The sequence below is a fragment of the Lolium rigidum genome, chromosome 7 (assembly GCF_022539505.1).
Source record: "Lolium rigidum isolate FL_2022 chromosome 7, APGP_CSIRO_Lrig_0.1, whole genome shotgun sequence".
In the NCBI taxonomy this organism is placed as follows: Eukaryota; Viridiplantae; Streptophyta; class Magnoliopsida; order Poales; family Poaceae; genus Lolium; species Lolium rigidum.
In genome coordinates, this window is record NC_061514.1 from 312,678,505 (window position 1) to 312,692,248 (window position 13,744).

Here is a 13,744-nt window from a genome sequence, read left to right on the forward strand (position 1 = left end):
CCTAGCCTACAATCCATAGGCATTGACAAGTTGATACCTTGTCAACAGCAGCAAGTTTTCCCTCTGTAAGAAACCAAGGTTTATCGAACCAGTAGGAGTCAAGAAGCACGTTGAAGGTTGTTGGTGGTGGAGTGTAGTGCGGCGCAACACCAGGGATTCCGGCGCCAACGTGGAACCTGCACAACACAATCCAAGTACTTTGCCCCAACTTAACAGTGAGGTTGTCAATCTCACCCGCTTGCTGTAACAAAGGATTAGATGTATAGTGTGGAAAATGATGTTTGCAAAGAACAGTAAGAACAAGTATTGCAGTAGATTGTATTCGATGTAAAAGAATGGATCGGGGTCGACAGTTCACTAGTGGTGTCTCTCCAATAAGAATTAGCATGTTGGGTGAACAAATTACAGTTGGGCAATTGATAAATAAAGAGGGCATGACAATACACATACATATCATGATGAGTAGTGTGAAATTCAATTGGGCATTACGACAAAGTACATAGACCGCTATCCAGCATGCATCTATGCCTAAAAAGTACACTTTCAGGTTATCATCTGAACCCCTTCCAGTATTAAGTTGCAAACAACAGACAATTGCATTAAGTATGGTGCGTAATGTAATCAACACAAATATCCTTAGACAAAGCATCGATGTTTTATCCCTAGTGGCAACGAGACATCCACAACCTTAGAACTTTCCGTCACTTGTCCCAGCATTTAATGGAGGCATGAACCCACTATCGAGCATAAATACTCCCTCTTGGAGTTACAAGTATCAACTTGGCCAGAGCCTCTACTAGCAACGGAGAGCATGCAAGATCATAAACAACACATATATGATAGATTGATAATCAACATAACATAGTATTCCATATTCATCGGATCCCAACAAGCACAACATGTAGCATTACAAATAGATAATCTTGATCATGTTAGGCAGCTCACAAGATCCAACAATGATAGCACAATGAGGAGAAGACGACCATCTAGCTACTTCTATGGACCCATAGTCCAGAGGTGAACTACTCACACATCAATCCGGAGGCGATCATGGCGATGAAGAGTCCTCCGGGAGATGATTCCCCTCTCCGGCAGGGTGCCGGAGGCGATCTCCTGAATCCCCCGAGATGGGATTGGCGGCGGCGTCTCTGGAAGGTTTTCCGCATCGTGGCTCTCGGTACTGGGGTTTTCTCGACGAAGGCTTTAAGTAGGCGGAAGGGTAGGTCAGGGGTCCTCACGAGGGCCCCACACGCCAGGGCCGCGCGGCCAGGACCTGGGCCGCGCCGCCCTGTTGTGTCGGCGCCTCGTCGCCCCACTTTGTTTCCCTTTCGGTCTTCTGGAAGCTTCATGGAAAAATAAGACCCTGGGCGTCCAATTCCGAGAATATTTCCTTACTAGGATTTCTGAAACCAAAAACAGCAGAAAACAGCAACTGGCTCTTCGGCATCTCGTTAATAGGTTAGTGCCGGAAAATGCATAAATATGACATAAAGTGTGTATAAAACATGTGAGTATCATCATAAAAGTAGCATGGAACATAAGAAATTATAGATACGTTTGAGACGTATCAAGCATCCCCAAGCTTAGTTCCTACTCGTCCTCGAGTAGGTAAACGATACCAAAGATAATTTCTGAAGTGACATGCTATCATAATCTTGATCAATACTATTGTAAGCACATGATTCGAAGCAATGGTAGAGACAATGAGTAAACAACTGAATCATATAGCAAAGACTTTTCATGAATAGTACTTTCAAGACAAGCATCAATAAGTCTTGCATAAGAGTTAACTCATAAAGCAATAGATTCAAAGTAAAGGCATTGAAGCAACACAAAGGAAGATTTAAGTTTCAGCAGTTGCTTTCAACTTGTAACATGTATATCTCATGGATAGTTGTCAGCATAAAGCAATATAACAAGTGCAATAGGTAAACATGTAACAATCAATGCACACAGTTGACACAAGTGATTGCTTCTAAGATAGAAATAAGTAGGTAAACTGAATCAACATAAAAGTAAAAGAATGACCCTTCGCAGAGGGAAGCATGGATTGCTATATTTGTGCTAGAGCTTTTATTTTGAAAACAAGAAACAATTTTGTCAACGGTAGTAATAAAGCATATGTGTTATGTATATTATATCCTATAAGTTGCAAGCCTCATGCATAGATTACCAATAGTGCCCGCACCTTGTCCTAATTAGCTTGGATTTACATGGATTATCATTGCATAAAATATGTTTTAACCAAGTGTCACAAAGGGGTACCTCTATGTCGCCTGTACAAAGGTCTAAGTAGAAAGTTCGCATTGGATTTCTCGCTTTTGATTATTCTCAACTTAGACATCCATACCGGGACAATATAGACAACAGATAATGGACTCCTCTTTAATGCATAAGCATTCAACAACAGATAATATTCTCATAAGAGATTGAGGATTGTTATCCAAACTGAAACTTCCACCTTGGATCATGGCTTTAGTTAGCGGCCCAATGTTCTTCTCTAACAATATGCATACTCAAACCATTCAACTCATGATAAATCACCCTTACTTCAGACAAGACGAACATGCATAGCAACTCACATGATATTCAACAAAGGTGAAATAGTTGATGGCGTCCCCAGAAACATGGTTATCGCTCAACAAGCAACTTATTAAGAAATAAGACACATAAGTACATATTCAATACCACAATAATTTTTAAGCTATTTCTTTCCCATGAGCTATATATTGCAAAGACAAAGAATGGAATTTTAAAGGTAGCACTCAAGCAATTTACTTTGGAATGGCGGAGAAATACCATGTAGTAGGTAGGTATGGTGGACACAAATGGCATAGTTTTTGGCTCAAGGATTTTGGATGCACGAGAAGTAATCCCTCTCAATACAAGGCTTAGGCTAGCAAGGTTGTTTGAAGCAAACACAAGTATGAACCGGTACAGCAAAACTTACATAAGAACATATTGCAAGCATTATAAGACTCTACACTGTCTTCCTTGTTGGGGACACAAGAGACTTCTTGTATCTTAATTGCAGGGTTTCTTGAGAGGGATATCTTTGACCTCTACCTCCCTGAGTTCGATAAACCTTGGGTGATTCACTTAAGGGAAACTTGCTGCTGTTCTACAAACCTCTGCTCTTGGAGGCCCAACACTGTCTACAGGAATAGAAGCGTGCGTAGACATCAGCAAGGACCAACACCAGGACCACACATGCCTAGGTCGACCTAGTCGAGATATTGGCCCAAGACCTAGATCGGATCGAGGTGGCCTAGGGCACCACCGTGCGGGCGGGGTGACCGGCGGCGCACCATAGCCTCCTCGTCGTCGTTCCGATGGACGCCCTTAGGCCGCGGGCAAGATCAGCCACGCCGCCCAAGGCCCTCCGCCAACGCTCAGCAACACCCATGAGCCGCGGCCGAGATACTCCTCTCTGGCCCACCGCCGTTTCGGACGGGTAGGCGCCGCCATCACCACCGGCGGTGGTGGCAACAGCGGCCAAGATCGGTGCGAGGGAGGGGGACTTAGGGTTGGGTAGGTGGAAGGGCCTCCATAGTCGCCCGGGAGGGAGGCGACTCGGTTTCTTACCTTGAGGTGATTAACAATTGTTCACAGCACACGTTCTTATAATATTCAAATCAATTTAACGATTCAATGGTGACGACTTTGGTTTAGGGGCGGGACGTTGGACCTTAGGGACACATGCACAAAGACTTCTCAGACTTCATCAATAACGTAGTCGGCTCCCGTAGGGGAACGACTCGTTAGCTGGTCAAAGAACCTCAGTCTAATTATTATTCCGTTTGGGATGTTTGTATTACTTGTGAATTTCTATAATAGATTTAGTTCTTTCTCCAAAAAATAGTTTGAAATTGGTTTTTTGTTCAAACTCAGTAGTTTTTTGATTACTAATTTCTTTTAGGATTGTGTTTCGTCATACTACTATTGCTCACCACTTGCGGTATGTTTTGAACAGAGTAAATGATAAAAAAAACTACCACAATTGCGCCAGCCTTGACACGGAACTACCAAATAGGACGCGTTTGTCACATGACTACCAGGTTTGGGGCACGCCCGCGACGCGGAGCACTGATTTTCCAATTTACGCGTCTTAATCCAGTTTCTGGCAGCAGGGACCCACTGTCAGGTCCTAGGTGGCAAAAGCAAATAACTTTTTTCTGCTAATTTTACAGAAAACCCCCTATCTCCTTTTCCTAAAAAGCAATCAAGTACTAATGGACTTCTTCCTCCTCCCATCTACGTTGACCCAAGATAAAGCCAGGAGGCTTGACACCAACATGCTCCCAGCACAGCGGCAGTACGACACGGCGGCGCTCGTCGGAGAGAAGCAGTACGACGCGGACCTGCCGGCTGCCCTTATCCCCGGATAAGCGTCTTCCTCGTGCTCCCACAACAGCTTCGCCGTGCGCTTGCCCGCCGCGGAACTCGCCGCGGCCATCCCTGCGCTCGCTCGCGCCGCCCCGCATCTGCTCGCGCGCCTCGCCTCTCAAGCGTGCGGCGTGCCCCTGCTGTGGCCGCACGGCCCTTGCCCTGTCCGCGCCCGCCTGGTGGAGTGGAGCACGCCGGCGCCCACCCCACGCCCGGTCCGCTCCGAGCTCGCCGCCCTGCGTCCGCCAGCCTGTGGTCCGCACCCGAGCTCATCGCGCGCCCCGCGTCCGCCCTCGCCCCGGGCTAGCCTGCCTACCCGCCGTCCGCGATCGAGCTCGCCGGCGCCCACGCCCAAGCTCGCTGCCCTGCGTTCGACCGGTCTGAGGTCGCCGGTGCTTGCCCCGCGCCCTCCTGCCTGCGCCCGGTCCATGGCCTGATGGCCATCGAAGAGGAGTACCGTAAGCAGCAGGATTTGGTGGGGATCCGGGTTGAAATGAGATGGGAGGGAGAGGAGAGCCTCGATGGGAGAGGGAGACGAGCATGGGTGGCGTCCTAGGCGGCGCATCCATCTCCCGCGGCGGTGGGTGAGCCACGCCAAGTCGGACTGGAGGGAGACGAAGATGGACCTCGTGGCAGTAGCATTTGAGGATTCTTTTTCTTTCTTTATCTATTTGTAATTTTTTATGTCAGGAATTGGACTTGTGTGTGATAAAAAATAGTTTCTGAGGTTATTTTTTGCGCCCACGTCTTTTGAAGTTTGAAACCAACGTGACGTTGTCTCGTGCACGTTCAAGGCGGGCCTGCGTTGATCCTGATACGGCATCCTCTGGCCAATAACTAGATCAGACTGAATTCCGACCAATAATTCGACCGAGTCGATAGATAGTTGACCTTGACCATGCTAGTTCTAGCTCTCCTTAATTAGGTCAGAGCCGCGTGTCACACATTTTACAGGCGCATTGGTTTCACTTTAATAAAATGGAATTCAGGCGACCTCTTTTATCTACAAAAGAAACCATATAGTGAAAGAAACTAAAATGAGATTTTAAACACTCTAACTTTTGGATATCACTTTGTGGCATTATAATTGGTTTCATAAAAAAAAACCAGAGTAGATCGAGGTCTCACACTAAGAATGTATCAGAAAAACATATTGAATGTAACACGCATACAAAAAGAATGCGTGGCAAAACGAAAACGAAACGACGGGTCTCGTCTCTCCCTCGTGTCGCCCCTCCAGGCGACCGGGGGGAACCCTAGACCGCGCCGCCGCCTCCCTACTCCCTCTCCTCCCCCCTCGTCGCCCCCGGAGGCGGCCGCCGGCAAGGCCGTGCGACGACGGTGATGGGGGTGGCGGGGATCTCTCCTCCGGGCCTCCGTGCGCTGATGTAAGGAGGATGACGGCCGCGCGGGGGTGGCCTCCGCCGCAGGTGAGGGTGGCCCGATTCCCTCCGTCCCGCTCTCCGGCGCTGGGAACTGGTGGCCGGGGCCTTGGTGCCCTCCGACGATCGGGTTGGGGCCAGGGTTCCAGGGCGGCGGCCTTGGGTGTAGGGTGGGGCACCACCGGCCTGGCGGCGGGCGGCCGGTGCCGATGCTGCTGTCGGCTCTCTTCGGCCGCGCGGGTGGTGAAGGGGGCGCCGGGTGTGGGCATGGCTCGGAGGTCGCCCCGATGGGCCTCTGGAACCAGATATGAAGAAGGAGGCTCCTCCTCCCTGCGGTGCTCGTCGCACCTCCCCGGCCCCGGACTTCCTCTGGTGGCTGGGGTGTGGTCGGTTGTGGGCTCTGGACCGGGGGAAACCCTTGGCTGACGGTGGCGGACGCGGCGATGCTGACGGTGTCGTTCTCCTTCTTGAAGGCGACATTGAGGTGATATCCCCTCCCTCCCCGCCCTATCTATCTCGGGTGAAAACCCAAAGCTTTGGTTTGGACGGTGGCGGCGCCCGGGTGGTGCCGTTCCCTCGTTGGAGGCACCGTTTTGAGATAGTGGGTTTGGGTGGATGAGCTCGGCAGAGGTTAGTATGCATCGTCTTCGCTTACTCCTGGCAGCTTGGTCCAGTTTGGTGGTTTGTGCTGCGGGTGGCTGTGATGTTCGTGGGTGGCGGTGCGGCGAGGCGAGTGCTCGGAGTCTTTCTCCCTAGCGGTAATTTCCAATATCCATGCGTGCTCAGGGAGAGCGATCTACCTCCGACAGGTACGGTGCCCTCCGATCCGGGGCGAGAAAGCATGGAACTTTCTTTGGAGGTCGAAACGGATGGTGCCTATGCTTTGCTTGGCCTCTGGAGGTTGATGATGGTGCGAGTCCCTCAATGGCGGCCTTCTTCACCAGCTGCGATGCCTCTCTAGTCGGATCGCAAGACTGGACAATGGTCTCGGAGCTCAAGCTATGTTTCACTCCTTTTTCCTGTTTTGCTTGTAGTTTTTGGTTCCTGTTAGCTGGTTTTTCAGCATCATGTATCAACTTGCCAGCAACGGTCTTATTAATTTAAGGCAGGGCTACGGTCTAATGTTTAAAAAAATACGTGGTAATAAATATTTGTTCATAGTAGATTCATAGTTTTTTCTCCTTTGATTTCTTCCAATCGGCGGAACATATAAGGACTCGGCTAATCCGACGACATCATCTAGTTCCATGTGCAACTAAGAAATTTTGTGTGCAATTGCACCTATATGTGTAATTCTTTGGTGCACGAATCGCGATGCAAATCAAATGGTCCTGGCGTCGACCTAGTTCAAAATGTCTGTGTAGGTGTAAGAGAATTTAAACCGATTTGACGTCGTAATAGAGATCTCCATGTATAGGTCGTTATCAGAGTGTCGGTTCATGCCACCGCAGTCACATTGTGAATTTATAACCAGTACAGTAGTAGAATCTAGACTCAGTGGCGTGGGGATAAGTCAAGGCCGGTCCTGGTGCTGGAGGTCCTTGGACGTGGATGGGCAACGGCATTTTTAAATTTGAATCGCTGTCGGCAGTGAATGGCGCCACTGCTCAAACGCTGACTGGAGCAGCCACCTGGATGGATGGATTCAGTGGCAGCCACCAGCCAGCACAGGTCGCTAGCTCCTCCATCGTAATGCTCCTTGCCTCACGGCCGGGTATATATATTGAGCAAGTTGGCCTCGAGTGCTGCAGGTATCTACACAGCTCTCATATGTACTCCGTTGCTGCTCCGTCTGGCCGACACCCAGCAATCAAAATGGTGGCGGTGTCGCGAGTGGCCGGCGGGCTGCTCCGCTCCCTCGTCGCCGGCGTCTTCGGGGCGGCCGGGACGGTGCTCGGCTCCGTGTACGGCCTCCTGGCAGCCGCCTTCGTCGCGCAGGACGACGACGGCTTCTTGCGGGGGACCCTGGTGGGAGCGATCGCCGGGGCGCTCGTCTCCGTCGACCTCGCACACTCGCTCCTGGCCATATGGTGCTGCTCCTCCGTGGACATGCGAGTCAAACGCACCGTCAGCGCCATCTCCGGACTGCCAGCTCTCGTCGACCCGCACTCCGGCCGCGGTGGTCGCGTCCTCTTCGATCGGACCAGCTTCGGCTTCTCCCCGCCGGTGGCCGTCGTGGTGGCGGCCAAGGGAGCTGCGGTAGACGGCAGTTGCTGCCCGATCTGCCTCCAGGAGTTCGAGGCCGGTGGCGAGAGTGCGGGAAGGCTCCCTGCCTGCTCCCACGTCTTCCACCTGGGGTGCATCCGGAGATGGCTCCTCTGCAAGTCCCACTGCCCCATGTGCCGCCACGCCGTAAGCTAGTCCTTCTGTTGCACGAGGCAAATTGGGAGCCATATGCATAGCATAGCCCGGCCTGCTTGCTATGCTAAATGTCTTGTGGCGCAACCTGTTTTCCCCTTTCGGAGATCAATGACCAGTGATCACTTTTCATTGAGATTGTAAAAAACAATAAATATAGCATGACTATGATATTACTCCATGATACTTGTCACTATGAGGTAAAATAATTAAAAAAGGAAAGAGATGTTAGTTGCATCTTCCCAATGCAAATTTTTCCTCCTTTTACTAATTTAACTTGAAAATCTCGCACGTACACTTATTTGTGGATGGAGGAAGTAATGACCAAAACGTTGCATTTAATTAAAGATCATGGCCGACCTTTATTTTTCAACAACCTCGTGAAAAGCCAAATATTAAAAGAGTGAGAGGATAGCAGACCTGATGTTAGACAGATGGATAACCTTTTCTCTGATAGTGAGAAAGTTACACGAGCGAATAATGTCATGCTAAAGAGTAGGTTCACTGATGAAGAGACTAAGGAAGTTGTATTGGTACCTACTATGCTTATGGAGCAACAGGTCTTGACGGGTTCTCCTTTATGCTTATAGTACTACGTATTAGCAAGGTTGGGACATGTTAAGGACGATCCAATAGAGATGTTTGATGATTGGTTTCAGGACAATTTAGACATTTATAGGATTAATTTTGCCGTGATCACTTTGATACAAAAATAAAATGAAACCTCTTAGACAAATAAGCTTTTAATTATATTTTTATATTTTCTCTGAAGTCCTTCTCAATAGGTTTGCGAAAATGTTTGTGTTTTCATAGACCCTCAAACGTCAAGACAGTATAAAATCCCGAAAGGATATCATGGTGTCGTTTAAACTCAGTCATCCTACCCCTAATCACAAACATGTATCGTCTAATCTCAGTTATCATTGTGTTTCATTTAAAAAAAGTTTCATCGTTGGGGGTCTATGGCCCCTTGAAAAAAATTATTGATAGGTTGATTGCATAATCTCAATATGCCATCATTAGAGGGAGATTCAGTCTCGAATGTGTAGTCATGGCCCATGGCGTTATCCATGAAATCCATAAAAGAAAAGAACAATGAATTGTCTTTAAAATTGACTATGAGAATAAAGGGGGTTTGGCGGCCGATGACGGCCGACAGTGTGGGGGATGCCGACCTGGCTTGGAATAAAGGGGTCATGTTGGGCATCAAAAGCACCATAGATGTCAAACTGCTTCAAGTTGGCTTCCTCGATCTAGCCACCAATGAGTTCAGTTCTTCTGCTCGATCAGATGTTTCCGTTGTTTGGCACATGACGCTACTGGTTATATAGAGTGGAATTGATGTGGCCGTGTGCATCCTTACCTTATACCAGAATGGCATCACTGGGGCGACGCGCAGAGCTTCGCTTGCTTGTCGGTATCATGCATGGGACATGTCTTAATATATATTTCCATATAACTGGTAGACGTGGAGAAAGTCAGTGGAGCTTTGATTGGATGCTAGTGTAGGCAGCAAGGGTCCTAGTTGTGTTGAAGACAATGTGGCACCGGTTCGCTCTTTGTGTCGGGTGTTTGGCAACTTGCAGCAACAATTTTGGCAAGCGGGAGTAGCAACACAGGTGGATTGCACTATATGTGGGAGTTCCTCGAGTACATAGCCACGATTTCTACGGTGAAAATCCAACGTTTGATCCTCATTGGTTGTGTCTGGTAATGGTTTTGCTGAAGACATTATTTTGGAAACTCGGGTTTTCTCCCGGGTGATACCCAGATCTTCAGTCGGGAGACGACAAGTCGACAACGCCAGTCCATCCTTGGAAGCATTTCTTTTGGGGAGAATCTAGTTTGTAATCCGAGTGTTGTAATAGAATTGAATGCTCTAGCCAGTTAAACCAAAAGACCGATCTGATGAAAGGAGGCTAGACATTATATTTATCAACAATCTTTGGTGGTGCTTAGAGTCTTGATTGTTGCGAGTGGTTCATCACCGCGGCGATGTCTTTATTTTCTTTTACCTCCTTTTTATTTTCTTCTTGGATGTGTGCATCCTTGACATCTTTGAACATCTTGTTATGCAGAGGATAGATAATTGGTATCGCGTTGATAATAAGTGTTCCCTTTATTAAAAAAAACATTGAATCCAAAGGCTCCCCTGGTCCTCTAGAAGGAGATAGAACTTTTTGGTGCCAACAATGTGGATCCATTCTGTGAATAACCTGAAAAAAGAAAGCACCTTCGGCCATGTTAAAAACCGCAATATTTTGAATAAATTACAATAAACTAGCACAGTTGAGACGAATTCGACATGTCAGTACCAGTTGTATTAAAAAATTCAAGTTAGTACCGCACAATGAGCAATAAATCGAGCAAAACCTTAATAGACAGCGTTCTAATCTTCATGGCCCCAGTGATGACGTGGCTTAACAGCCGTCATCGAGGTCTACTTTTGTTAAAGGAGGGGCCCACCTATCAGTCCCAATTCCTTTTTTATTCTCTGTTTTTCTAATTTGTCTCTCCATCTCTCCCGGGCAACTGCCTCCCTCCACGTACCATCGGCGACCGGCCCTACTCGCCTCTCCACCCGTCTCCTCCCGCCTCCGGTGCCTCTCTCCCTCTAGCCAAGCGTGGCTCGCCTGCATCGCACCCCTCCGCATCTTCGCCGTTAGTGCGCGTCCCAGCTCCTCCCCTGATGCGCTCTGCTCGCGTCGGTGTTGCCCCTGGCCGCGCCCGTCCTGCTTCGCTCGGATGAAGCGAAACCCCTCTCCATCTAGGAGCAACAACTCCATGCCACGCCGTTGGGCCCATCCTGCTGCGAGCAGCAACTCCATGCCACGCCGTTGGGCCTCCATCATCGCCTCTGCAGGCCAGTAGCCTCATCCTCGACGGCGTCGGGGCGGGAGAATACGAGCCGCGCCATCGTGGCCATGTTGTAGCAATGTATCAGCAGCGGGAGAACACCTTCTTGGCCACGACGTCGCATGCCACAACGCCGCCACAAGGAACCCGTCGGCGCTGGACCCGGCCGCCAAGTCGAAGTGACCATGACACGCGCGGCAAGGTTGCTGGAGAGCTCCTGCAACTAGCGCATCGAGCCTGCCACGGCCAGAGCGCCACCGTCCGTGCCCCCACCAATGAAGAGCACGCGCATGCGGCCCGCGGGAGATGCCCCTAGCTTCGCCAGCGTCGCCACTAGCTTCCTAGCCCCTGCACCAGATTGACACCGCTGTCCAAGACTCACCGACGGGAGGGACGACGCAGCTAGCTCGCCGACGCACGCGTGCATCCATCAGCGTGCCGTTACCTCGCCTCCGCACCAAAGGACCACACGACCGATGCCGCACACACCAGCTCGCCTAGATTGCAGCGCACTGATGTCTATGCACGCTTCTATTCTTGTAGAATGTGTTGGGCCTCCAAGTGCAGAGGTTTGTAGAACAACAACAAATTTCCCCTAATTGGATCACCCAAGGTTTATCGAACTCAGGGAGGTAGAGGTCAAAGATATCTCTCTCAAGCAACCCTGCAATTTAGATACAAGAAGTCTCTTGTGTCCCCAACACACCCAATACACTTGTTAGATGTATAGGTGCACTAGTTCGGCGAAGAGATAGTAAAATGCAAGTGATATGGATGAATATGAGTGGTAATAATAATCTGAAATAAATACGACAACAAGTAAACATGTAATAAAACAGTAAATAAACGGCGATTCGATGTTTGGAAACAAGGCCTATGGATCATACTTTCAGTAGTGGCCACTCTCAACAATGATATCATAAAGGAATATAAATATAATTACTTCACTATGCTACTCTGAACTACTCTCTGGTTGGATAACGAACACTAATTCACTGTGTAGGGCTGAAAAAGCAAACCTTAAAGATGTATTCTCAAGTACCAATGAACACCCCAAGTTGTCACTTTGAGCATTCATAGGAGGTACCAACACACCACAATTTCTGTAACATCCCAAGTTTCAATAATAAAGAGCAAGAAAGAAAATTTCACAAATTTCAAAATTTGCAATTAACAAAAACTTTTTCTATGCATATAGTGCCACATATAGTTTCATGCATTTGAATGATTTTCTTTTGTGCAATTGCCATGATGAGTGTTAGTATAATGATCAAGTGCTATTTGAACCCTAACAAAGATCACTAAACCCTAATTAGAGAAGAAATGGATAAAATGGGAAAAACCCATATTTCACTTACATACACAATATGTCAATTTGCAAATCTTCACCCTATGCCCTAATTGCTTGCCCTATGGTTCCTAAAACTCATATATAACTCAAACAAACACAAATGCACAAAAGAAACCAAATTCAAATCAAAGGAAAATTCAAAATTCAACCACATATGATAATGGTCATATGTGACAAAAATATTTTCTTCCCTACTTTGCACCACTATATTTCTTGAAACCTAAACTAAACTTGGTCAACCAAAGCCATGTCATCCAAGACCATATCAAGGTGAGTACTTTTCATGTTGACCACCATGGCCAGAGTTGACTAGGTTGACCAGAATTAAATTGCCAAAGTGGGATCTGAGAAGAAAAGTAAGATGACCTCAAATTTGAATTTTTGCAAAACAACTCCAAATTGAGCAAAACCACCACCAATCCAACCCTTTCATTATATGTTTGAGATCCACCAAAGAGAATTTCGAAATTCAAAATTGGAATTCATGCGGCCATATGATCGAACACCTGGCAGGCATTAAATCTGAAAAACAACACAGCCATTTATCCTTTGGACCATAGCCTAAACCCCTTTCTAATTTTCATCATTGTTGCTCCTCTGAGCCTCCTGCATCGAGCCAAGTACTTGCACCATCGTTTAAAGGAGGGGAAAACACTAAAACAATGCCATGTCATGTACCTCGGCCACCTTTGGGCATCCCTCTCTCTGGCCTCCCTCTCAACTTTTCTTCTTGTCTTCGAGCATCTCTGAGGCACAACGATCACGCCAGTACCACTCACTCGATCGCCAACGCACGGCATTGGCCAGAACGCGCGCGCCCAAAGCATGCCAGTACACGCCCAGCCAACGCGGTGATCGCGCTCTGGCCGCGCCAGGACGCGCCAGTACGTTGAGCACTTGATCGACGCCGTCCTTCCCCTGCATCCCTACCACCGCGTCAAGCATCTACTCCACGCCCTCTACACGCTAGACACTCGCCCAGGCCTGCCCCTGCTCCGTCGCCGTCGTCCTCTTCACTTTACTGCCGCACGCCGAGCCACAGACATTGGATGAGCTCGAGCCATCCCGTCACGCTTTGGCCTCGCCAGCTACACCTTAAGCATCGCCAGGACACCAGCTAGCCCTAGCCGTCCTCGCCTTGCCCCTTCGATCGCCGGAGACGCCGCGCCGTGCTTGCCCCTTCACAGAGCCCCGCAGCACCCCTCGACGCTATAAATAGAGACGGCCCGAGCACCAATTCTTCACACCAGTCGCCTCTCCTCCTCTTACTGATCCTCCTCACCACCGTAGCTTGCTCGATTACTGCCGGAGGAGCCTCAATTGCAAGATCGGAGTCGCCGGAGCCTGCAGACCCTCGCCGTTGATCCAAGCCTCCCCACGCCTCGCCACTGCTACCAGGTGCTTCCTCCCC

General features: G+C 48.8%; 1 protein-coding gene across 1 annotated transcript; it reads left to right on the forward strand.

The window, feature by feature from the left end:
* Window positions 1–7,583: 7,583 nt before the first annotated feature.
* LOC124669465 (NEP1-interacting protein 2-like) lies at window positions 7,584–8,260 on the forward strand. The gene has a single exon (XM_047206075.1). It carries the CDS (start codon window positions 7,584–7,586, stop codon window positions 8,127–8,129), a length of 546 nt encoding a protein of 181 aa, XP_047062031.1. The 3' UTR covers window positions 8,130–8,260.
* Window positions 8,261–13,744: the final 5,484 nt, after the last annotated feature.

Excerpts from the sequence above, each read along its gene's own strand:
- LOC124669465 (XM_047206075.1), top strand. The coding sequence starts at position 7,584 with ATGGTGGCGGTGTCGCGAGTGGCCGGCGGGCTGCTCCGCTCCCTCGTC.